At 39.7% G+C, this 27,316-nt stretch overlaps 1 protein-coding gene across 10 annotated transcripts in view; it reads right to left on the bottom strand.

Annotated features, from left to right (window-relative positions):
* kcnt1b (potassium sodium-activated channel subfamily T member 1b) overlaps nt 1–27,316 on the bottom strand; it is a 490,876-nt gene that overhangs the window by 60,767 nt on the left and 402,793 nt on the right. For all 10 annotated transcript variants that reach the window (XM_073052840.1, XM_073052837.1, XM_073052836.1 and 7 more), the window contains 4 exons: nt 7,562–7,667; nt 3,872–4,044; nt 1,550–1,621; nt 495–629 (listed from right to left, as the gene is read on the bottom strand). In XM_073052840.1, the coding sequence (XP_072908941.1) occupies nt 495–629; nt 1,550–1,621; nt 3,872–4,044; nt 7,562–7,667 (486 nt within the window). The remainder of the gene's footprint in view (nt 1–494; nt 630–1,549; nt 1,622–3,871; nt 4,045–7,561; nt 7,668–27,316) is intronic.

Genomic DNA, 27,316 nt, shown 5'->3' with positions numbered 1-27,316 from the left:
GAGATGGCCTGTTTCCGTGCTGTGATTGTTATATGTTATATGTTATACAATATTTCTACTTTATATAGGGTGTATATTTATCATATCATTCCTGCTTTTACTATATGTTAGTGTTATTTTAGGTTTTATGTGTTATTTGGTTTGATTTGGTAGGTTATTTTTTGGGTCTGGGAACGCTCAAAAATTTTTCCCATATAAATTAATGGTAATTGCTTCTTTGCTTTACGACATTTCGGTTTACAAACGGTTTCACAGGAACGCTCTACCTTCGGATTACGGGGGAAACCTGTACTGTACTTACCCAAATGTCTTTTAAATGTTGTTACTGTACTTGCCTCAACAACTTTCTCTTGCAGATCATTCCACACATGCAACACCCTCTGTGTGAAGAAGTTGCCCCTCCATTCCCATAAAAGTAACACAGTTCACTTCCACTCTGTTCCCATAAACGTGACTCAGTTATGCACGTGAATGCTTTGCAAAAATGTTCTTACCGGAACATTGTTTGAACGTTGACGATAGTCTTAGCATCAGCCATGTAATCTTCTTCGGCACTCATCGTACTCTCTTTGTCCACCACTACCAGGTTATCAGCATAAATAATCCCACACTGTAGTAGATTATCTAGGCTGCGGAATATGTCCCAGAAAACAAAATCAAGAGTTCAAATGTGTGAAACACATCTCCTGCAGAAGCAGCAAAAGGGATCCATTGAATTCCTTTCATCAAATCCTCTACAGGTTTATTTTGTGTTTAATCATCTTAAAAATGGGAAGGGAAGATTTTTTAAAAATTGTAAAACTTGATGAAAAAAAGAACTATGCAAGAGGCTTTGAGTTAACTTCATACATATTACAACTAACTTCATATAGATTACAGACAAACTTCCAATATCAATACTGTGTGTTTTTCCCCCACTTAACCCTTTAACTCTGCCCAGTCACTGCTTATTTATTCCTATCCTAATACATCAGTAAGGGTCTTTTATTGCTTACAAAATGCCCCACTGTAATTGAATTTTTTGCCTGATCAGTGAACTTCCTGGCTCATTTCATAAGGCCCCCACTGGCAGTGGAAGAAGAAATCTTCCATGTCACTGATATGGGCACACACTCAGATTACAGAGTATGGCACAATGACTCAGCCCTAATTTATTGATGGATTCCTTCAAAAGAAAAACTAAACGGTCACTTCGCATGTCAACTGTAGCTAGAACATAGAAGGGAAAAACTAAGATGAGCTCTTAATGAATTCCCTCTTTTTCATTATTCCCTGGAACTCTCAATAAAGATGGAAAAATAATCATGCATTTGCAGAAATTCACCAAAACAATTCTGAAACCTGATGGGAGGAGTTCACATAAGAAACTGCTTGTGATCACTTGCCAGACCACCAATTGAAATAAAAACTATTTGGGTTCAATTCTTCCACCAACTAATGTCCAAGTACAACATGACAGTGCAGTTGGGGAATCGACTCTGCACCCTTCTAACAGTGTAATTACTGAAAGGAAATTGGTTTTGGAATGGTACAGTGCATGGATACTTACTTATCAATGCTTCCTGCCATGAAATAAACCATGGGGAAACAGCAGATGGCTTCCAAAAAGTGATTATCTGGCCTGAAAAACATATCATGACATAAAAGTCAAAGTCAATTTATTAAAGTAAACTAATTATCGAAGTATGTATATAAGACCATAAAACCATAGTATATAGGAGCAGAATTAGGCTACTTGACCCATAGAGTCTGCTCTGCCATTTCATCCTGGCTGATCCATTCCCCTCTCAGCCCCAGTCTCTTGTCTTCTCCCTGTATCCCCTCATGCCCTGACTAATCAAGAATCTATCAATCTCTGCCTTAAATATGCCCAAAGACTTGGCCTCCACAGCAGTCTGTGGCAACAAATTCCACTGATTCATGATGCTCTGGATAAAGAAATTCCACCTCATCTCAGTTCTAAATGGACGTGCCTCCATTCTGAGGCTGCATCCTCTAGTCTTAGACTCCCCTACAATAGGAAACATTTGCACATCCACTCTATAGAGGCCTTTCAAAATTCAATAGGTTTCAATCTTCTGAATTCCAATGAGTACAGGCCTAGAGCCATTAAACGCTGCTCATATGATAAGCCATTCAATACCGGTAACCATATAGGATTCATTTTCTTGCAGAAATTTACAGTAAAATAAAGAAATGCAACAGAATTTATGAAACAAAGACTGATAACCATAAAGCCATAAAACCATTTTATCTATGCAGTAAAAATAGTTTTTATATATTAAACTTACATGATTGTAATTCTGTAACATGATTTCAATTGATGTTTTGTTTCAGTAAATTTGATGATGAAAGAAAAGAAGGTTAAATGTAACTACCACCAATAATGACATACTCTATATCTGTCAGGAAATTGGCCATGAACTGCAGCAACCTTGCTCCCTCATATACTATTGCTAATGATGTGAGGTACAGAAGAAATAGTATTGAGAATGGTTGCATTGTCCTTATTTTAATCAGGTTTGCACCCCAAATCTCAAACATGGAAGAGAAGTACTGTAATGAGCTCTCATTCTGTGATGTACAATTTACTAATAACAACAGAATATCATTTTATTCTTTACTATTCAATGAAGATTGGAGAGACATTGTGGGAGCATTGTTATCAGTAATTCTACAAATACAAGCAACTATATTTAGATATTTTCCTGTAAGTGTTTGCAAGAAATTGAATCTCACGGTACTACGGTGACATACACGTACTTCGATAACAAATTTACTTTGAACTTTGAGGAGCAGTTTCCTCTCAACAAATACCACTGACAGCACATCAGCTACTAAGGATTACATTTAAGAAGATGGGAAGCAAGACTGGCTGAGGAGGGAAAACTAAAATACAAGAAACAACAGAGTATGAGAGATATAAAGACCTGATCTAAAACACTTTCTCATTTCATGTTTCTAAATACATGAATCCTTGCAAGAGGGATAACGGGGGCTTATGATATCTTTATTTTCAGAAAGAGGTATACATTTTCAGCAGCGCATTTTATTTACATTAATAATCTGAGTTTTACAAGCTCTATGATGACAGAGGTGGTATGTGCTGGCAGGCAATTCCTCCTCCCACTCAGTGTTTGCTGTGTAATGACGGTTTCTTCAGTTATGCATGACTGACAGTATATCTTTTCCTAAGCTTTAAAAACTATGACAAGCAAACTTTTCAGCAAAAATAAGCCCTTCAAAACACACTGAGTCAATCAACTAAGAAAAAGGAATGTAATTAATAAGAGAATGAGTGATTATTATGATACTAGTTACTTCTAGTTTATAATTATTAAAACAAATATATTGTTTGGCTTGCCATGTAATGTTATTAGTTTCATTTAGAAGGATACATTCTAGTAGAAAAACATCATCCACTGATGGTTCACTATTAAACTGCTTATAATGTGCTTTTGATTTTGGATTGTGCTTAGACAATAAGTGTTTCTTTTTACATACAAGGATTCTTCTGTAATATAGTTTGATATTAGATACAGTGATGTATCAGGATGATGAAATTTGACTAAAATTATTATTATTTTTTAAATCACACAATTTCCTCCAATTTAATCTTGGTGACAAGATACAAGTTAGTTGGCAGGATCAGATCCAATTGCACTGTTAACAAACATGATTTATACTGCAATTTCTTGTGATATACCATTGTTGCTAGCCATTGTTTAATGTTATTGTATCACAGAAAATTGTTTTTGTCTTACCTACATATGAACATGGCAAAAGCTAAATGGACTTCAGTTTTTTAGATGCATAAATTATTACAATCAGATGTTCTGGGTTGAAAGTAAATAATCAACAAGGCACTCACGGGTTGTCCAGCAGCAACACAATAGGATTCAGCTCTTTCCTGGGCCTGTAGTATGCTCGGAGTGGAACAATGAAATTGTACAAACCATTGCCTGCAGTCTCTGCAGACACGATGATCAGTTTGTTCTTGAACCCATAGGCTTTTGCATCTTCAAAGCTGTTGTGCCTACAGCCCTTAACAGAACAAAAAAACAAACTACAATTAAGGACAGATATGTAATATAATTACCTTGGGATTCTAAAGAGGTCCCTAAGAATTGCAAAATATTTCAGAACCAATTGAAATGGACAGATCCCACGCTGGATGTGTTCCAGATTGGATGCAAAAGAACCTACAGCATTATTTAAAAAAATGGATTTCATCAAACCTCAGCTGCCTGTGAATTCAGAAGCCATGAAAGGTACTCAATAGAAACGCATCTTTTTCAACTCACGTGTTAAAAATATATATTTTAACTTTGCATTCTGAGCATTCTTATTATGGGTTTGCTGACCCAGGATTTTGTGATGGGAGGGAGAGGAGGAGAGAGATGGAAGGATGGAGGGAAGAAGTGATGGAGGGATAGAGGGGCAGAGGGATAGAGAGGGAGGGGAGGGGAGTGGGAGAAATGCTTTTGTATCTACATCTTAGCGATAGAGGAAAGGTTCTTCAAATCAAGAAACAAGTTGGTTGCTGGAAGGTACTTGGCCTCTGGCCTACTTTTTGCAGCTATGATGCTTGTGAGACTGATTTAGTTAAATTTCTGATCAATGGTGACTCCCAGGATGTTGAAAATGGGATTTGGTAATGATTTTTTAATCAGAATTGTTACTTGTTTCTACCTATTGATGCCATGGGGCAGTCAGAATCGTCATCTGCAAACACAATAACAGTTGCACAATTTCTTGCTAAAAAATTACTCATAAGAGTACCTTCAGCTCTTGGGGTTTGAAAAACTTCTTTTGCCACATTCTTACAAGAAATAACTTACAAGGAAATTTCATTGCAAACCTATGTGGGTTGCATTGCTGGCTAAAATAGTCTTTCAGTTTTCACATCAGCTGTATCACTGGTTGAAATGCAACCTATAGTAGACTGACAATAACTTTTATCCTTTTAACAGGTAAAAGCAATGTGGAAAATGAAAATGCACATTTTCATTCAATTGTGTTTGATTCTTCAATCTCAGACTCCAGTATCTATTTATTTGCTATCTGAAGTTTAACAAGGAGAAGTGAAACTCCAAGAAATGAAAGGTGTAATTCCATACACATTCAACATCTTGCAATCAAAATGCTATTTTACAGAAATCCTGGGTGGCCGTTTACCAGTACTACATTGATGTCACAATTCCCAGGAAGCAAGTGATTGATTGAGGTGGAAACATTTGGCAAAGGTTGAACTGAAAATGTTGTCTCAACACAATGTAAATTGCTTTAAGCAAAAGCTTAAATTACTATAAAACTGAAGTATATCAGACAGGGAGAAGATTTAGAAAGACGTCAAGACTTGTGCCCAGTAATTCTTGGCTTGTTTGCTTTTTCTCCTGTTTGCATGCCTTGGGGACTGCAGGATTTACTCAACCTGACCTGCCGCTCTCTTTAACTTGCTCTGTATTTTATAACTTCTACATTCCTTTGTTTACATTCTCACTTTCTAGCTGCTCCCGGCCACTCAGTGGTAAGAAAATGTTACTTACATTATCCCCATGGCCACTCTGGTTTTACACTACCAGAGACAGCCCGCACCACCCCCACACTTTCCCATCCACCCCACAGTTTAATGAAATTCTTCTGCCTCCTTCTCATTTCTGAAGAAGGGTCTTTGACCTGAAATATTGACATTCCAAGATGCAATCTAACCTCCTGAGAATTGTAAATATTTTCTGCTTTAAATTTAGATTTCCAGCACTTGTAGTTGTTTTGAATTTTTGAGTTTCACAGACATTTATTGACTGAGGCACAGAATACAAGAACAGGAAGCTTATGCAAGAACTGTAATCACAATTATATCAAAGCATGAGAACTGCTTACTATCATGTTGTCTCTCATATTGTTCAATACAAACACATCTCTTCCGCAAAGAGCAGAAGAGTTTTATGGGAATGTTGCCAGTATTAGTAAATTTTGGCTGTGAGGGAAGACCAGATAGGCTAGGAGAGTGTTCTTCAGAGCAGAGAACTGAGGGGAAAATTAATTTAATACAAATACAAAACACTTAGAATAAATAGAAGGGTTCTGATTCCTTTGGCAAGTAAGTCAAAATCAAACGGGTAAGGTATTAAAGTAACTTGTAGAAGGATGATGGAGGAAGTGAAGATTTAGCGTGCAGAAAGAGATCTGGAATTCATTGCCCAAAAAGGGTTCTTGAGATTGAAACCTCACCACATTTAGAAAGAACTTGATAAATTCTTTAAAAGGGCGGCAGACTAAGGGCTTGAAGTTGAATTTTAGCTGGGTGGGCTTTCTCTAGAAGCCTGAACAAGATGGGCTCAGTGGCCTCATTTTTGTCATTGGTTTTCTGTGATAATCCTTTCCTGATTAACATTACAAATAATTTACCCATACCACTTTAATTAGCTCCATCTTCTTTGCCATCATTCTGATTTCACTATAATACTTAATTCATATTTGAAAAATTATAAGCACTCATGTTTGCTAACACCAATTTAAATCTTAGTATAATTTTTTGCTTAGTTTAATTGAATATGCAAAATTATATTTAATACAACCCAGCTAAGCTACACTTTCATTATTACCTTCCTGCTATTTGTTCAATGTCTTTGAAAGTATTTAAAAGAAATAGACATAGAGATACACAATACAGAAACAGACACTTCAACCCACCAAGTCTGTGCTATCCATCACCCACTTCCATTACTTCTATGTTAATCCCATTTAAAATAATCCCTATACATTCCCTTCAACCCTAAACACTAGGGGCAATTTATAGTGATGAATTAACCTACCAATCCACATGTCTCTGAGATGTGGGAGGAAAGCAGAGCACCCAAAGTAAATCCATATGGTCACCCGGAGAATGAACAAACTCCTCACATACAGCACCAGAGATCAGGATTGTGCTGGGTCTCTGGCATTGTGAGGCAGCCCTCTACTAACTGCACCACATTTCTGGAGACATGAAGGAGAACTGTATGCTGAAAGGGGGTGATAAACTATTGTGACATGAGGCATGTGGGGAGTATTAATACCAAATCAAACTAGTTGGCCGACTTCAGTGCTGTAAGTTCATGTAATATCAAATTAATGTGCATTATCATGGTTGTGTCCGTTCAGAATCCATAGGTGGTGAGATCCATTACTTTTGACTAAATACCAATATTTTCAGAACAAGAGGTTATATAATTGATTGTCCTTGATCAATAGATAGAAAACACACCAAAACTAAGCATTAGCAGAACCTTGGATTTGAAATATTTTTAAAGATCTTCATAAAGCCTATATTAAAAATAACCGATGCACTTTTTTCACCTCTTCAGCAACTGATCCTCTGCAAGTATCAGAATCAGATTTATTATCATTAACACATGTCAAGAAATTCGTTGTTTTGTTGCAGAACAGTACAGTACATAAAATCACTATAAGTCACAGTAAAAATTCTATTAAAATAAACAAATAGTGCAAATCAGTGAGATGGTGTTCATGGAACAAACATACTGCTTAGTCAACCAGCACATTTTGATGATCTTACCTTGTCTAATCTCAAACAGCAGAATGAAGCCTTCACAGGTAGAAGATGACAGAGAGTTGGAGAACTTCCAATGTAAGGTGAATTGGGAGGATATCCTTTCACATATCTGGATGTAAACAGAAGAAACAGGGGCTATTATTTTAATACATAATTAGAATTTGTCAGCAATATGCCCTGAACTGTTTTTCATGGAAGTATTAAATATGGTAATGTGTGATGGTGAACATGGACATAAAGGCTGGAAACCATGATATTGGCATTGGTTTATTATAGTCACATGTACTAACAAGATACAGTGAAAAACTTGTGTTGCATACTATTTATACAGATCAAGCCATTGCATAACGCATTGAGCTGGAATAAGGTAAGCAGTAACAATGCAGAATAAAGTGTAAAACCTACCAAAAGAGGGCAGTAAAGGTAAATAATAAAGTGTAAGATCATAATGAGATAGATTGTGAGGCTATAATCCCATAAGGGAAATATAGGTCATTGCAGAATGGGTGGCTAATTCACTACTGACTTATGGAGTTTAAAGTTCCACTCCTGTTTTACCAAAATATTCTTAGAACTTCGATAATACACAAATGTGACAGCTGATGCTAATCAGTCAATTTTTGGATACAAAGCAAGTAAACAAAATCTTGAGGGTTTTTTTTCTTGTGGGAGAATCTAGAACGGAACTATTTTTACATAGGAATTATCTATTTGAGATAGATGCAACATTTCTTCTCTCAGTGGGTTGCAAGTCTTCAGAACTTGATTCCTCAAGTGGCAATGGAAGCTGAATTTTTAAAAAGTCAATTGTAGAAAGATTTTTGACTAATAAGGGAGTTAAAGGTTATAGTAGGAAGATGGAACACAGATTTGCTTCCACTCAACTTAGTCTTTGTTAAGTTGGCTCAAGAGGCTGACAGACCTGATTCTGCATGAGAAACAAATTATAAAGCCAATATGCATTACAAACCTATAACTGGGCACAAACTAAACACTATGTTTTCTACCTCACAATAGCCATTACATTTCAAAATAATTATTGGCTATTAACTATTTTGTAACACTTTTATAATTTTAAAGTAAAAAATATTTTTCTTGAAAAAATTCTACATGACCACAAGGTGGTGCTATTGGCTTAATCATATGTTGGGATTTGGCTACTTTTTTTCAAGGTTCAAATAATAACATTTTTAAGAAAAATATGCTTTGGATCCAATGACTTTTACTGTCATAAAGTGAAAAAGATGTACCACCTCATTAAATCTCAGAATGAAAGACAAGTACCTACAGCACAATGATCAATATATTATAGCCAAGCTTGAACTGAAAAAAAAAGTAAAGTTGTTTAACTTTTGGGCTTTTGCTCAGTTGCTAGAATGGGTTGTGTTGTTTATGCGAACCTACATTAAAGGCTCCCAAACTTTCTTATGCCATGGACCAATACCATGAAGCAAGGAGTCCATGGATCCTAGGTTGGAAGCCCTTGATCAAGTTTAATAAGTAATTCTTAAGTTAGTTAAGTTACAGTTCAGTACTATAAGGATAGCCTTCAGATTTTAATAGCTGTTCGTTAAGGTATTGTGACCAAACAAAAACTACTCTTTCTCCATTTTCTTATTCTGGCTCTTTCACCCTTCCTTTCCAGAACTGATGAAGTGTCTTGGCTCAAAACATCAACTCTCTATTCCTCCCCATAGATGCTACCAGAACAGAGTTCCTCCAGCATTTTGTGTGTGCTACTCTGCGTTGCTGTTTAGATAAGATGCGTAAGTAATTGTCCTCAAAGGAAATAGGGGTTTGCATCCAGAAAAACTGTAATTTTCTATTTTTTCCTTATCTTCCTCCTCATTTTCTTGTTGTTATCACTTCTTCCTTGATATACCTCCCAACATTAACCTTGGGCTTCAAAATTTCAATTGACGTCACCTCTAAAGAATTCAGAGGTACAGTGCTCTGGCTTTTCACAAGCCTTTGTGTAAAGGCTTTTTGAGAATAATACTTCAGTAACCAAGCTCTAATTGTGAAACATTGCTTTTCTATTCTGTTTTTCTTTACCACTAAAAAGTACTGAAAACGATGAGTCACCCAGTAAATGGCTGAATGAAGCTTGTGTGTGTGTGTGTGTGTGTGTGTGTGTGTGTGTGTGTGTGTGTGTGTGTGTGTGTGTGTGTGTGTGTGTGTGTGTGTGTGTGTGTGTGTGTGTGTGTGTGTGTGTGTGTGTGCGTATTTTGAAGTGAAATAGATTTGAGAATTCTCAACTTTATTCATTGTGACCTGATCGTACAGCAAAAGCAAAACGGTTCATCACTTCGAGTCATTAGCTTCGCTCAAAAGGCAGGATGCCTTGATTTAAGGACAAATCTCACAGTGAGATAACAGTGGCACTTAAGCTATTGAAAATTATTGAGTACTTTGCAAGGTTGCAAAGTTGGAAACCTCACTCTGTCTCTATCCTGAATTGATAATGTTAATTTTACGACATCATTTCATTTGATCCTCACCATAGAAAACAATTTACCCGAGTCTGTCACGGCTTGGTTCAGTATCTACTCTGCATGAGACCACAATAAACTGCAGAGAGTTGTGAACATAGCTCAGCACATCACAGAAACCAGTCTTCATTCCACTGTCAGTGCACAGTTCATGCCATCTCAGTAAATCAACATAATTAAAGCCCCCTCCCAACCCAGACATTCATTCTCTCTTCTCCAATTGCCGCCTCCCCTTCACAATCAGGCAGATGATATAAAATCCAGAAAGAATGTACAAGCGGGCTCAAGGAAAGGTTCTACCCTGCTATTAAAATACTATTATTGACAGCCTCCTGTTATGATAAGATGAACTCTGCATCTCATAATCTACCTCGTCATACCTTTGCATCTTATCGTCTGCCCGCACTGCACTTCCTCTGTAACACAATATTCTGCACTGTTACTGCTTTTCCTTTGTAATCAATTTAAATACTTAAAATCCTCAATTCACTGAGAGAAATATTTATCAAGAAGAGAAATCCACTTTTTCCTATTCAGTCAAATGAGGAAATTTCCATAATTGTGAAAGAGTAAGCCGAGTTCTAATGACCTACTGAACAATGATATCCCATGGGCTGTCCATCATTTCATTACTTTAGTTGGAGATGGACTGTTGAAGTTGACATTTCCCTCATGCACTGATATATCTCTGCAGCCTCTTCCAGTGCAGAGCTCTTCCTAGCAGTAGTCCATGACTTTGACCTCGTCTTTCGTGCATAGCTCCTTCCTCTGCTAATAATCAGACCGCTATCAGTTCAGACTCTACACAGAATTCCCTTGCTTAATCCTTTCTCTTGCATTAATTTCACTTGAATCACATGCTTAACATCTCCTTCTTTATCTTCATGTCCATTTTTTGTTTTCTACCATTGCAAAGTATCCTGGGTGAACAATCAATCTTCATTACCTGCGTCAATCATTAACATTTTTAAAGCAGTCGTCTGCCTAATATTGCATAAAGAGCAAAATATTTAGTGTCACAAAGGAGAGAAAGATATTCATGTGATGGTAGAATCACATTTGAGCACATATTAAGTGATAACTATTTATTATTAAACATTATTATTCAGGAAAACATTGAATCATAGGGTCTTTGTTAGATGGTGCCTAACAAATAAAATATATTAGATGAGATAATATTGTAAGTCACAGAAAGAAGCTTGAATTTGAGTTTATAAATACTGTCTAGATTTTAGGTTTGAACATGATTTTAAATTAAATATGTGCACAATTGTTGTCTTCGTGCTTAGATTGCTGCCATATTATGAAAAATTTGTAAAATTATTCTATTATATATTAAATAACACACTTATTTCCTTGCAATTCAAGACACATTTTTGGCTTTTACAATGACTGATAATAGAACACTGTCCAACAGTTCATCCAGTACTAGCAGTCATTTATACCCTCCTCACCTTCTATAAGAGTTACATTAGAACAGGGGTTCCCAACCTGTTTTATGCCATGGAGCCTTACCAGTAACCGAGGAGTCTGCAGACCCCGGGTTGGGAACCCCTGCATTTGAACATAGAACATTACAGCTCAGTACAGATTCTTCGACCCATGATGTTGTACTGATATTTTAACCTGCACTAAGATCAATCTAACTCTTCCCATAAGACTTAGGAGCAGAAGTCAGCCATTCAGCCCACTAAGTTTGCTCTGACATTCAATCATGGCTGATTTATTATCCTTCTCAACCACATTCTAATGCCTTCTCCCCATAAGACCATAAGACAAAGGAGCAGAAGCCAGCCATTTGGCCCATCGAGTCTGCTCCGCCATTTCATCATGAGCTGATCCAATCTCCCCTTTAGTTCCATTCCCCTGCCTTCTCACCATAACCTTTGATGCCCTGACTTACTCAGATACCTATCAATCTCTGCCTTAAATACACTCAATGACTTGGCCTCCACTGCCGCCCGTGGCAACAAATTCCATAGATTCACCACCCTCTGGCTAAAATTTTTTTTCGCATCTCTGTTCTGAATGGGCGCCCTGCAATCCTCAAGTCATGTCCTCTCATACTAGACTCTCCCACCTTGGGAAACAACTTTGCCACACCCACTCTGTCCATGCCTTTCACCATTCAAAATGTTTTTATGAGGTCCCCCCTCATTCTTCTAAACTCCAAGGAGTACAGTCCAAGAGCGGTCAAATGTTCCTCATATGTTAATGCTCTCATTCCCGGAATCATTCCAGTGAATCTTCTCTGAACCCTCTCCAACGTCAGCACATCCTTTCTTAAATAAGGAGCCTGGGGATACGAATGGACAATAAACTGGACTGGTCAAAGAACACTGAGGCTGTCTACAAGGAGGGTCAGAGCCGTCTCATTTCCTGAGGAGACAGAGGTCCTTTAACATCTGCTGGATGATGCTGAGGATGTTCTACGAGGCTGTGGTGGCCAGTGCTATCATGTTTGCTGTTGTGTGCTGGGGCAGCAGACACCAACAGAATCAACAAACTCATTCATAAGGCCAGTGATGTTGTGGGGGTGGAACTGGACTCTCTGACGGTGGTGTCTGAAAAGAGGATGCTGTCCAAATTGCATGCCATCTTGGACAATGACTCCCATCCACTCCATAATGTACTGGTTAGGCACAGGAGTACATTCAGCCAGAGACTCATTCCACCAAGATGTAACACTGAGTGTCATAGGAAGTCATTCCTACCTGTGGCCATCAAACTTTACAACTCCTCCCTCAGAGTGTCAGACACCCTGAGCCAATAGGCTGGTCGTGGACTTACTTCCACTTGGCATGATTAACTTATTATTATTTAATTATTTATGGTTTTGTATTGCTATATTTTTTCACTATTCTTGGTAGGTGCAGCTGTAACGAAACCCAATTTCCCTCGGGATCAATGAAGTATGTTTGTCTGTCTATCCGTCAAAACTGCACACAGCATTCCAAGTGAGGTCTTACCAGTGCCTTATCGAGCCTCAACATCACCTTCCTGCTCCTATACTCTATTCCTCTAGAAATGAATGCCAACATTGCATCTGCCTTCTTCACCACTGACTCAACCTGGAGGTTAACCTTAAGGGTATCCTGCACAAGGACTCCCAAGTCTCGTTGCAGCTCAGAACTTTGAATTCTCTCCCCATTTAAATAATAGTCTGCCCGTTTATTTCTTCTACCAAAGTGCATGACCGTACACTTTCCAACATTGTAATTCATTTGCCACTTCTTTGCCCATTCCCCCAATCTATCCAAGTCTCTCTGCAGACTCTCTGTTTCCTCAGCATACCGGCCCCTCCACCTATCTTTGTATCATCAGCAAACTTAGCCACAAAGCCATCTATTCCATAGTCCAAATCGTTGATATACAATGTAAAAAGAAGCGGCCCCAACACGGACCCCTGTGGGACACCACTGGTAACCGGCAGCCAACCAGAATGGGATCCCTTTATTCCCACTCTTTGTTTCCTGCCAATCAACCAACGCTCTATCCACGTATGTAACTTTCCCATAATTCCATGGGCTCTTATCTTGTTTAGCAGTCTCATGTGTGGCACCTTGTCAAAGGCCTTATGAAAATCCAAATACACAACATCCACTGCATCTCCCTTGTCTAGCCTACTTGTAATTTCCTCAAAAAATTGCACTAGGTTTGTCAGGCAGGATTTTCCTTTAAGGAAACCATGCTGAGTTCTGCCTATCTTGTCACATGCCTCCATGTACTCCGTAACCTCATCCTTGACAATCGACTCCCAACAACTTCCCAAACACCGATGTCAAGCCAACAGGTCTATAATTTCCTTTTTGCTTCCTTGCTCCCTTCTTAAATAGCAGAGTGACATTTGCAATCTTCCAGTCCTCCAGAACCAGGCCAGAATCTACTGACTTTTGAAAGATAATTGCTAATGTCTCCGCAATCTCCACTGCTATTTCCTTCAGAACACGAAGGTGCATTCCATCTGGTCCAGATTTATCTACCCTTAGACTATTCAGCTTCCTGAGTACTTTCTCTGTTGTAATTGTAACTGCACATATTTCTCTTCCCTGACACCCGAATGTCCGGTATATTGCTGAAGTCTTCCTCAGTGAAGACTGATGCAAAATACTCATTCAGTTCCTCCGCCATCTCCTTACCTCCCATTACAATTTCTCCAGCATCATTTTCTATCGGTCCTATATCCACTCTCACCTGTCTTTTTATACACTTGAAAAAGCTTTTAGTATCCTCTTTGATATTATTTGCTAGCTTCCTTTTGTAGTTCATCTTTTCCCTCTTAACAACCTTCTTAGTTTCCTTTTGTAAGCTTTTAAAAACTTCCCAATCCTCTGTCTTCCCACTAATTTTTGCTTCCTTGTATGCCCTCTGCTTTGCTTTCACTTTGGCTTTGACTTCTCTTGTCAGCCATGGTTGCATCCTTTTTCCATTAGAAAATTTCTTCTTCTTTGGAATATATCTGTCTTGCACCATCCTCACTTTTCGCATAAACTCCAGCCACTGCTGCTCTGTCGTCCTTCCCGCTAGTGTCCCTTTCCAGTCAACCTTGGCTGGTTCCTCTCTCATGCCACTGTAATTTCCTTTACTCCACTGAAATACCGACACATCAGATTTTGGCTTCTCTTTCACAAATTTCACAGTGAACTCAATCATGTTGTGATCACTGCCTCCTAAGGGTTCCTTCACTTCCATCTCTCTAATCACCTCTGGTCGATTACACAATACCCAATCCAGTACAGACGATCCCCTAGTGGGCTCAACAACAAGCTGTTCTAAAAAGCCATCTCGTAGACATTCTACAAATTCTCCCTCTTGAGATTCAGTGCTGACCTGATTTTCCCAATCCACTCGCATGTTAAAATCCCCTACAATTATCATAACGCTGCCCTTCTGGCAAGCCTTTTCTATTTCCTGTTGTAATTTGTAGTCCACATCACTGCAGCTGTTAGGAGGCCTGTAGATAATTGTCATCAGGGTCCTTTTACCCCTGCGATTTCTTAGCTCAGCCCAGAATGATTCTGTACCTTCCGATCCTATGTCAACTCTTTCTAATGATTTAATATCACTTCTTACCATTAAAGCCATGCCATCCCCTCTACCTACCTGCCTATCCTTCCAATACACCGTGTATCCTTGGACGTTCAGCTCCCAGAGACATGCATCCTTTAGCCACGTCTCAGTGATGACCACAATATCATACCTGCCAATCTGTAACTGTACAACACGATCATCCACCTTATTCCTTATGCTGTGTGCATTTAAGTATAACATCTTAAGTCCAGTATTTGGTACTTTTTGTATTGATTGCGCTGCAACTCATCCCAATGGCTGCAAATCTGCCCCATCACCTGCCCGTCCTTCCTGACATCCTTACTGCTCACTACCTTAGATCTATTTCTGTTTTCCCTCTCCTCTGCTCCATCATTCCGGTTCCCATCCCCCTGCCAAATTAGTTTAAACCCTCCCTAACAGCTCTATTAAACCTTCCTGCCAGGATATTGGTCCCCCTAGGATTCAAGTGTAACCCGTCCTTTTTGTACAGGTCACACCTGCCCCAAAAGAGGTCCCAATGATCCAGAAACTTGAATCCCTGCCCCCTGCTCCGATTGCTCAGCCACTCATTTATCCTCCATCTCATTCCATTCCTACTCTCACTGTCACGTGGCACAGGCAGTAATCCCGAGATTACTACCTTTGAGGTCCTTCTTCTCAACTGCTTTCCTAACTCATTATATTCTCCTTTCAGGATCTCTTCCCTTTTCCTACCTATGTCATTGGTACCTATATGTACCACGACCTCTGGCTCCTCACCCTCCCACTTCAGGATATCTTGGACGCGATCAGAAACATCCTGGACCCTGGCACCAGGGAGGCAAACTACCATCCGGGTCTCCTGATCGCGTCCACGGAATTGCCTATCTGACCTCCTAACTATCGAGTCCCCTATTACTACTGCCTTCCTCTTCCTTTCTCTACCCTTCTGAGCTACAGGGCACAGACTCTGTGCCGGAGGCACGGCCACTGTTGCTTCCCCCAGTAGGTTGTCCGTCCCAACAGTACTCAAACAGGAGTACTGTTTAAGGGAGCTAGGGCTTTACTCTTTGGAGAGAAGGAGGATGAGTGAAGACATGATAGAGGTGTACGAGATATTAAGAGGAATAGATAGAGTGGACAGCCAGCACCTCTTCCCCAGGGCACCACTGCTCAGTACAAGAGGACATGGCTTTAATGTAAGGGGAGGGAAGTTCAAGGGAGATATTAGAGGAAGGTTTTTCACTCAGAGAGTGGTTGGTGCGTGGAATGCACTGCCTGAGTCAGTGGTGCAGGCAGGTACACTAGTGAAGTTTAAGAGACTACTAGACAGGTATATGGAGGAATTTAAGGTGGGGGGTTATATGGGAGGCAGGGTTTGAGGGCCGGCACAACATTGTGGGCCGAAGGGCCTGTAATGTGCTGTGCTGTTCTATGTTCTATACTTATTGTCAAGGGATACAGCTACTGGGATACCCTCTAGTACCTGACTCCTCCCCTTCCCCCTCTTAACCATGACCCGCCTGTCTGCCTCCTGTGGCCCCAGTGTGACCACCTGCCTGTAACTCCTCTCTATCAACTCCTCACTCTCCCTGACCAGATGAAGGTCATCGAGCTGCAGCTCCAGTTCCCTAACACGGTCCCTTAGGAGCTGCAGCTTGGCGCATCTGGCGCAGATGTGGATGGCTGGGAGGCTAGGAGACTCCAGGACCTCCCACTTTTGACACCGAGAACAACAAGCTGCCCTCACACTCATACTTCCCCTTTTCTCAAATAACAGGAAAAACTGAAACCTAAACCTACCTTGCTTCGCCATTTCTGCCTAAGCCCGTTGAGCCAAAGCCCTTAAGCCTTCACTCTGCTCCTGGCTCACTCCACTGCCCGCAAACGACGCTGCCCGCTGTATAAGGTTGTGTCCTTTTTAAATCTTGCCCGCTTCACTGCCCAACGTCACACGCCTGCGCAGTCCCGCCTCTCTTAAGTCCGATGAGAATAAGAAAAAATCAAAATGGCTCCCGCCGCACTCCCGTTCAGTTCCTCCGACTTCTTCTCCAAATGAAAAAAAATAATATAAGGGGGCATAACCTTTGATGCTCTTACTAATCAAGAACATCTGTTTTAAATATAGTCAGTGACTTCCTACACAGCACTAATTTTTTTTCAAACACCCATTTGCCTATCTAATGGCTTCTTAAATATCCCTAATGTATTTGCCTGTACCACCACCGCTGGCAGCGTGTTCCACATACCCACCACTCTGTGTATAAGAAACTTAACTATGACATCCCTCCTAAACTTCCCTTCAGTCACCTTAAAATTATGCCCCCTTATATTAGCCATATTAACCTTGGGAGAAAAAAGTTTCTGGCTATCCACATGATTTATGCCTCTTAACATCTTGTACACCTCTATCATGTCACCTCTCATCCTCCTTTGCATACCTCTTTAAATCTGCTAATCCATCCCTTACAACCAAAGTTCCTGGAAAAGATATTGACAGTTCAGCCATCAAAGAGCTGGGTGACCTTCGGCAGCATGGAGTCATTATCTATCCTCTATCCAAATCACTTCATGATTTCTGGCAACAGTAAGAGTCCCTGCTTAACTCTCTCTGCTCCATGGGACAATCTATAGAGCAAGGAGAAAAGGGTTGGACTACCTGAGTAGCCACTACGTGGTACAGGCATGATAGTTCTTCTGGCTATTTTGAGATCCTATGATGTTCTTTGTTTAATTTTAGCACCTGTGGCATTTCACAAATACTAACATCATGAATACCAGTGCACATAGCATTTTCAAAGTAAAAGGGCAATGATGTAAAAATATTTAATAAAATGCTATCTACAGACAAGATTAACTGAAAGGGTGGTAGAACCAGATTTGGTACTGATTTTACAGAAGAGATTTCCAAATTACTGAACACACAATGGTGTAACACAAGGGAAGTATTTGATCCATTCATGCCAATGCTGGCTCTCTGAAGGAGCTATGAATTAGTCCTACCTTCCCACTCCTTCTGCATAACACTGCATTCTTCTTCCTTTCAAGCATTTACCCAATTTGTTTTTGAAAGTTGTTATTAAATTTGCTTCCACCAAATGCAATTATTCCATTCTAACTAAAAGAATTTACAATCTAAAAATAAGTTACTATCATTGCATGAAAGTGAAAACATTAATACTTCTGATTCTGGAGTCTTAATCAGGACTTGAAATGTTATCTGTTTTTCTTCCCATAGATACTGACTGACCCGCATTTTCTGTTTCATTTCAGATTTTCAGCACTTTTGATTTTCATCGTCTCTAATCTTTATTTTTAAAGCATTTTTTCCTTTAGATACTAACATTTTGATAACATTCAGCTTCACTTACTTAATAACAAAATCCTTTCCAATTTTCCACACCTTCACAACCCATCATCTCTGCTCCTCTAAGACGTAATTTGGAGAGCAGTGTGAACAAAAGAACTAACAGCTGAACTAACTGAATAGCTCTATCTAATGTCCATTTCTGAAATTCAGTAATGCCTCTGAAAATGGGTTTCCATTCACCGAATTGCTATAAAATATAATGTTTAGTAGCATTTTCCAGACTCATGACCTCCACCAGCTAGAAAGACCTGGGCAGCACAGGAATATCATTCCTTGTAAAATCACACCCAAGTCACACACTATTCTTTTTTTCAAAATATATTGTCGTTCCTTCATCAGTTCTGGGTCCATCTTCACCTGAACAACTGCATCAGTTCAGGAAAGTGATTCACCACGATCTTTGCAGAGGGCAATTAGAAATGAGGAAAATCCATCAGCATTACCAGCACTACATACAAACTATGAAAGAACAACGTACACCTCCCAGAACATAGTTGAGAAGGTAGCACCATAATAGTCTCATTATATATATTGAACAAACACAGTTGTGCACATGCGTTTTAACTACTTTAATTTTATTAAAGGCAAAACGGCAGCTTTGCACTATGAAAGCAATAGACAATGAAAGCAAATCTTCCACTAAAACATGGACAGTAATCACATTATTTGTGTTTGATTTGCAAAGTCAAGTAAAACATACAGGTGAGCTAACTGCACATGATCTGATTTGTTGCTGCTGAACTAATTTGAAGTTACAGTTTATCACCTTAAGGAATTGCCTTCCTGCATTGTTCGCAAATACTGTACACACTGTGCTGGCTCAGCACTGAAATAAAGAAATGCTGAGTTGTCCTTCAGGGTTCCCACTCAATTGCAACACAAGGACAAGAAAGGAGAACTTCAAAAACACATGGATTGCTGAATGCAATTTATTGCTAGAATTTAATGTCAATGACTTGACAATTTGAGTAGGACGAGGTAATAAGTGTATGGACAATCTTACAACACTGCTCTAAAACCAGTTGATGACTTATCCAAGGTAAAATATAGTCATAGAAACTATGATACAATAAGAACCAATCAGCAGCAATGTGGGGTCCATCAGCACACTCACACAAAGAAAGGTTTCAAAGAAGTGTAACCTTGAGATGGCACGTATCTCAACAACTCTGCTAGTTTGGCTGCTTGCAAAATACATTGCCTCTGTTAACAGGAGATGGTCATTAAAAAGCTGTCTTCAGAAACACTGTTACAGGCCCAGAATGTTACACAAGCGCTTATCACCATTGTGCTTAATAAAGGGAGCATCACAGCTGTTCACACGTCAGTTCACAACAAATACGACACAACAGAGTTCATGAGAAACTGAAGCTACATATGGCATCCCTTCACTAAAATTTTGGAGATTTGCTCAGTAAGCCTGGGGTGGAGATCGAAAATGGAACTTTTCTGAAGTACATGATTCAGTGCCAATTCTTTGAACAGCAGAACCACAGGAACAAAATATTCCTCAACAGTGTAAAAAATGAATGTCTGCCAAAAATGAGTACTACCATAATTAGTGCTTTCATTGTATCTTCATACAATAAATATTTTTGGTGTTTTCAGTTTTAATTAAAAGGAGCATCATTTTAAGGTATTTCCATGATAGTATGGGGAGGGGGGTAGCAGAAGTATGATTTTTTTTTACACAGAGAGTGGTGAGAGCTGCAGGAGTTGTGGTAGAAGCAGATATATTAGGAACACTCAAAAACTCTTAGATAGGCACATGGATGGTAGAAAAATGGAGGGATATATAGGAGGGAAGGGTCATCACAACATCATGGACTGAAAGGCCTGTACTGTGCTGTAATGGTCTATTTTCAATGTAATTCTGTACTTATATACTTCTAAACTCAGAATATTCTTTTCCAATAGAGTATTGGATCTCTGCTTAAAATAATTAAGTATTTTTAAGAGTATGGATACTGAGCAAGGAGTGAAACTAATTGGACTTTTGGTGACTTGGAGGATGGAATAATACACTCAGTGGCCACCTTATTACATTCATAATTTAAAAGGCAGATTAGATGTGTATTGTGTAATTAGCTGTAAGTGGAAACTAGGGACAAATTGCTACACAACTGAAACAATGAACAAAGGCTGCTCTAAGCAATGCCTGTTGCTGATGACCACAAATATCAGCTTGTATTTGGAAATAGCATAAACATGTTTCAAGCAAAATTCGTATGAGACAGAAAGGAGTTTCCATTCCATTCCTTTCCAGAATGATGTGAAGTGAATTAACAATATAACCATATAACAATTACAGCACAGAAACAGGCCATCTCAGCCCTTCTAGTCTGCCGAATGCTTACTCTCACCTAGTCCCACTGGCCCACGTTCAGCCCATAACCGTCCATTCCTTTCCTGTCCATATACCTATCCAATTTTACTTTAAATGACAAAATTGAACCTGCCTCTACCACTTCTACTGGAAGCTCATTCCACACATCTACCACTCGCTGAGTAAAGAAGTTCCCCATTCTGTTACCCCTAAAATTTTGCCCCTTAACTTTCAACTCATGTCCTCTTGTTTGAATCTCCCCTACTCTCAATGGAAAAAGCCTATCCACGTCAACTCTATCTATCCCCCTCATAATTTTAAATACCTCTAACAAGTCCCCCCTCAACCTTCTACGCGCCAAAGAATGAAGACCTAACTTGTTCAACCTTTCCCTGTAACTTCAGTGCTGAAACCCAGGTAACATTCTAGTAAATCTTCACTGTACTCTCTCTATTTTGTTGACTCGGTGACCAGAACTGTACACAATACTTCAAATTCGGCCTTACCAATGCCTTGTGCAATTTTAACATTACATCCCAACTTTTATACTCAATGCTCTGATTTATAAAAGCCAGCATACCAAAAGCTTTCTTCACCACCCTATCCACATGAGATTCCACCTTCAGGGAACTAGGCACCATTATTCCTAGAATACTCTGTTCTACTGCATTCTTCAATGCCCTACCATTTACCATGTATGTCCTATTTGGATTATTTCTACCAAAATGTAGCACCTCACACTTATCAGCATTAAACTCCATCTGCCATCATTCAGCCCACTCTTCTAAATGGCCTAATTCTCTCTGCAAACCTACTTCGTTATCCACAACGCCACCTATCTTAGTATCATCTGCATACTTACTAACTCAATTTACCACCCCATCATCCAGATCATTAATGTAAATGACAAACAACATTGGACCCAGTACAGATCCCTGAGGCACACCACTAGTCACCTGCCTCCAACCTGACAAAAAGTTATCCACTACTACTCTCTGGCATCTCCCATCTAGCCACTGTTGAATCCATTTTACTACTTCAATATTAATACCTAACGATTGAACCTTCCTAACTAACCTTCCATGCGGAACCTTGTCAAAGGCCTTACTGAAGTCCATATAGACAACATCCACTGCTTTACCCTCGTCAACTTTCCTCGTAACCTCTTCAAAAAATTCAATAAGATTTGTCAAACATGACCTTCCACGCACAAATCCATGCTGACTGTTCCTAATCAGACCCTGTCTATCCAGATAATTATATATACCATCTCTAAGAATACTTTCCATTAATTTACCCACCACTGACGTCAAACTGACAGGCCTATAATTGCTAGGTTTACTCTTAGAACCCTTTTTAAACAATGGAACCACATGAGCAATATGCCAATCCTCCGGCACCATCCCTGTTTCTAATGACATTTGAAATATTTCTGTCAGAGCCCCTGCTAATTAAAGAGGGACTAGGGTTATCTTAAGCATAAACACCAAAACCATACTGCTTCGTGCTATAAATTCAATCCAATTCCTTGTAATTGACAACTTCCCTTATTTCATTGGGCATCTCATGAAACAACTAAATCAATAAATGGTCACAGTTGTTTTCTGAACATATTACTAAGGCAAGCAATCACCAGAAAATGAGCCAAACTTCGGTAGGCAAGAAAATTTGTTACATAGTCAGTTAACTGAAATGTAAATCTAGAGCAGCAGCTCCCAACCCCCTTGGTTAATGGTAAGAATCCATGGCATAAAAAGGTTAGGAATCCCTGATCTAGACTAATGCAGAAAGAAAGATTAGAGATCAAGATAAAGGTAGAGATAAAGATAGAGGTAGAGACAGAGAGTATACTACCAGTTCTATCATGCCATCATGGGTATGGCCCTGCCCACCATAGAGGACATCTACAAGAAGCAATGTCTCAGGAAAGTTACATCAATCATTAGGGAATACCACCATCTGGGCCATGTCCTCTTTTTGATGCAGCGTCAGGTAGAAGGTACAGGATCCTGTAAACTCACACTGGTGTTGCTGTTCAGCAACAGCTTCTTACCTACTGCCTTCAGGTTTTGAACTGACCTGACAAACCCCAACAATACTTCAGACTATATTTTCTCTCTTTCGCAGCTTGCATTAGTGTTATATGTGGCCACTTTATTAGGTACAGGAGTGGAACATGGTGTGGTCTTCTGCTGCTGCAGCCCATCCACTTTAAGGATCAATGTTTTGTACATTCAGAGGTGCCCTTCTGCACACCACTGTTGTAATGTATGGTTATTTGAATTACAATTGCCTTCCTGTCAGCTTGAACCAGTCTAGCCACTCTCCTCTGAAATCTCTCATTAACAAGGCTTTCTCGCACACAGAACTGCTACTCACTGGATATTATTTCTGTTTTTCACACCATTCTCTGTAAACTCTAGAGATGATTATGCATGAAAATCTCAGGAGATTAGCAGTTTCTAAGATACTCAAACCACCCTGTCTGGCACCAACAATCATTCCACGGTCAAAGTTACTTAGGTCATATTTTGTTTCCACTCTGATGTTTGATCTGAACAACTGAATATCTTGACCACACTTTTGTGCATTAAGATTTGTGACTGGTTGGTTAGATATTTGTATTAATGAGCAGGTGCACCTATTAAGCGGCCATTGAGTTTATGCTTAAAGCTAATTAAAGACGGTTAACTTCTGTCAGTAATACACTGTGCTGCTGTTGCAAAATTTTCTTTCTGAACATGCTTCAAGTAGACCCAGTCAGCAAACTGGATGCTACTTTGGTTAGTAGGAACTCTGCTGCAGTCTGTTCCCAGAGACACACAATGACAGAAATAGTGATTCTGTATTAATTTCTGATTTCATCCACAGTCTAAAGAAAATTTAATCAAGGTCGTCATATTGAAATTAACATGGACATCTTATACAAAGTTGTTTCATACTACACTCAATATCAAACATTACTTTTGTTGTGTGTTTGGTAATGATTACATGCCCAGTAAATAAGGTCAGGAAATACAGTACAGTGCAAAATTCTTAAGAATGTATATAGAGCTAAGATGCCAAGACTTTTGCACAGTACTGTAGTAATTTTATGTATTGCATTGTACTGTTGCCATGTAAAAAAAAATTCATGACATATGTGAGCGATGATAAATCTGATTCTGATATGAGTCTCTATTATGGACTGAGAGTGGGAATGGAGCAGGGATAGGGGAATCATGGTTGGGAAAAGGGAAAGGGAGCGGGAAGCATCAGAGACATTCTGTAATGATCAATAAACCAAATGTTTGGTGTTCCAGGGCTGGGTGTGTCTGCATCCTTGCCACACCCCACCCCTGACATTCCTTCTCTGCCACCTGTCCCACAGTACTCCTGCGGCACACTGCCCTCACTATTCCCAACATCCTTTGCTCCTGCCAGATTAACAAACTTGCCCTAGCTCTAGATTGGCAACACAGTACTGTACAAAAGTCATAGGCACCGTAGCTGTATGTATTTGTCTAAGACCTTTGCACAGTACTGTAGTTTGAAAACTAACTTTCTACATGTTAAATTGATTATATATACAGCTGTAATTCATATTTTATGCTTGGGCAATTGTTGCAAAATTTTTGTTGTGTGAAAGTGATACTAGGACATAGATTGGGACCTGCAGTTCACATCAAATTAGGGCACTGGAAGGGGTGAAGTTGGAGAAATTTGTATTCAGGTAGTGCAATATAGAGACATAGAAAACCTACAGCACAATACCGGCCTTTCAGCCCACAAAGCTGTGCCGAACATGTCCTTACTTTAGAAAATACTTAGTGTTACCCATAGCCCTCTATTTTTCTAAGCTCCACGTGCCTATCCAGGAGCCTCTTAAAAGACCCTGTTGTATTCACCTCCACCACCATCGCCGGCAGCCCATTCCACGCACTCACCACTCCCTGCATAAAAAAACTTATCTTGACATCTACTCTATACCTACCTCCAAGCACCTTAACACTGTGCTTGCCATTTCTGCCCTGTGAAAAAGCCTCTAACTAACCACACGATCAATGCCTCTCATCATCTTATACATCTCGATCAGGTCACCTCTCATCCTCCGTCACTCCAAGGAGAAAAGGCTGAGTTCACTCAACCTATTCTCATAAGGTATGCTCCCCAATCCAGGTAACATCCTTGTAAATCTCCTCTGCACTCTTTCTATCGTTTCCACATCCTTCCTGTAGTGAGATGACCAGAACTAAGCACAATACTCCAAGTGGGGTCTGACCAGGGTCCTATATTACTGCAACATTACCTCTCAGCTCCTGAATTCAATCCCATCGTATGCACTCTTAACCACAGAGTCAATCTGCGCAGCAGCTTTGAGTGTCCTATGGACTCGGACCCCAAGATCCACACAGCCAAGAGTCTTACCATTAGTCTGCCATCATATTTGACCTACCAAAATGAACCACCTCACACTTATCAGGGTTGAACTCCAGCTGCCACTTCTCAGTCCAGTTTTGCATCCTATCAATGTCCCACTGTAACCTCTGATAGCCCTCCACACTATCCACAACACCCCCAACCTTTGTGTCATCAGCAAATTTACTAACCCATCCCTCCACTTCCTCATCCAGGGCATTTATTAAAAAAAAATGAAGAGTAGGGGTCGCAGAACATACCCCTGAGGCACACCACTGGTGACCGACCTCCATGTAGAATATGACCAGTCTACAACCACTCTTTGCCTTCTGTGGGCAAGCCAGTTCTGGATCCACAAAGTAATGTCCCCTCAGATCCATGCCTCAAATGGGGTACCTTATCAAATGCCTTGTTGAAATCCATATACACTACATCTACTCCTCTACCTTCATCAATGTGTTTAGTCATATCCTCAAAAAATTCAATCAGGCTCGTAAGGCACGACCTGCCTTTGACAAAGCCATGCTGACTATTCCTAATCATATTATGCCTCTCCAAATGTTCATAAATGCTGCCTCTCAAGACCTTTTCCATCAACTTACTAACCACTGAAGTAAGACTCACTGGTCTATAATTTTCTGTGGTATCTCTAGTCCCTTTCTTGAATAAGGGAACAACATCCACAACCCTCCAATCCTCCGGAACCTCTCCGGTCCCCATTGATGATGCAAAGATCACCACCAGAGGCTCAGCAATCTCCTCCCTCACCTCCCACAGTAGACTGGGGCACATCTCAGCCAGTCCTGGAGACTTATCCAACTTGATGCTTTCCAAAAGCTCCACCACATCCTCCTCCTTAATATCTACATGCTCAAGCTTTTCAGCCGATTGTAAGTCACTCCTACAATCACCAAGATCCTTTTCTGTAGAGAATACTGAAGCAAAGTATTCATTAAGTACCTCTGCTATCTCCTCCGTTTCCACCACACTTTTCCACTGTCACACTTGATTGGTCCTATTCCCTCACGTTTCATCCTCTTGCTCTGCATATATTTGTAGAATGCTTTGGGGTTTTCCTGAATCCTGCCCGCCAAGGTCTTCTCATGGCCCCTTCTGGCTCCCCTAATTTCATTCTTAAGCTCCTTCCTGCTAGCTTTATAATCTTCTAGATCTCTAACATTACCTAGTTTTTTGAACTTTCTGTAAACTCTTCTTTTCTTCTTGACTAGATTTACAACAACCTTCGTACACCACGGTTCCTGTACCCTACCATCCTTTCTGTCTCACTGAAACATACCTATGCAGAACTCCACGCAAATATCCCCTGAACATTTGCCACATTTCTTCTGTACGTTTCCCTGAGAACGTTTCCAATTTATGCTTCCAAGTTTCTGCCTGATAGCCTCATATTTCCCCTTACTCCGATTAAACACTTTCCTAACCTGTCTGTTCCTATCCTTCTCCAATGCTATGGTAAAGGAGATAGAATTGTGATCACTATCTCCAAAATGCTCTCCCACTGAGAGATCTGACACCTCGGCAATCTGTGACCTACTGTTCATGGGCATGAATAGAATGTATAGTGAGGGGTCACTAGGTAACTTAAAGGAATACTACCTATAGCAGATACCATTAGCACAGAAGAACTGAAAGCGTATGTATTGCTTGGAACTGCATAGGCACAGTTTTATGATAAAATTCTGTTGTTGCATTTTGTAGTAGAATTGCTGGGCAAATGCATTTCTCTGCACTATTTCTAATAACTACTTTTAAAACTACAACAGCTTACTTACCTCTCAGCAACAGGTGGCAGTCACAGTACTGAAGGTATAGTCTGATCAGAATACTAAAATTAGAACAAGTTCTTAACTATTGTGTACCCCACTGTCAGACTATTATTCAATGCAAAGGGAAGATATGAACTCTTTCTGTGTCTGTTTATAGTGTTAGTGGGAGAGAACCAACATGAATACAAACCTTTTAATTTCTTCTTGGGCATGAATATAAAACATGTCACTTCAGATTAGTGAACTTGGTAAGAACTATGGAGTTGGATACTTCACAATTCTAAACTTACTGTTTAGTCTCAACTTCACAAAATTAATATGTATACATTTTCATCAGCCAAGTCGTTAGCTCAT

This window comes from Hemitrygon akajei, chromosome 7, assembly GCF_048418815.1.
Source record: "Hemitrygon akajei chromosome 7, sHemAka1.3, whole genome shotgun sequence".
In the NCBI taxonomy this organism is placed as follows: Eukaryota; Metazoa; Chordata; class Chondrichthyes; order Myliobatiformes; family Dasyatidae; genus Hemitrygon; species Hemitrygon akajei.
This window is presented reverse-complemented; position numbering and strand designations above follow the sequence as displayed.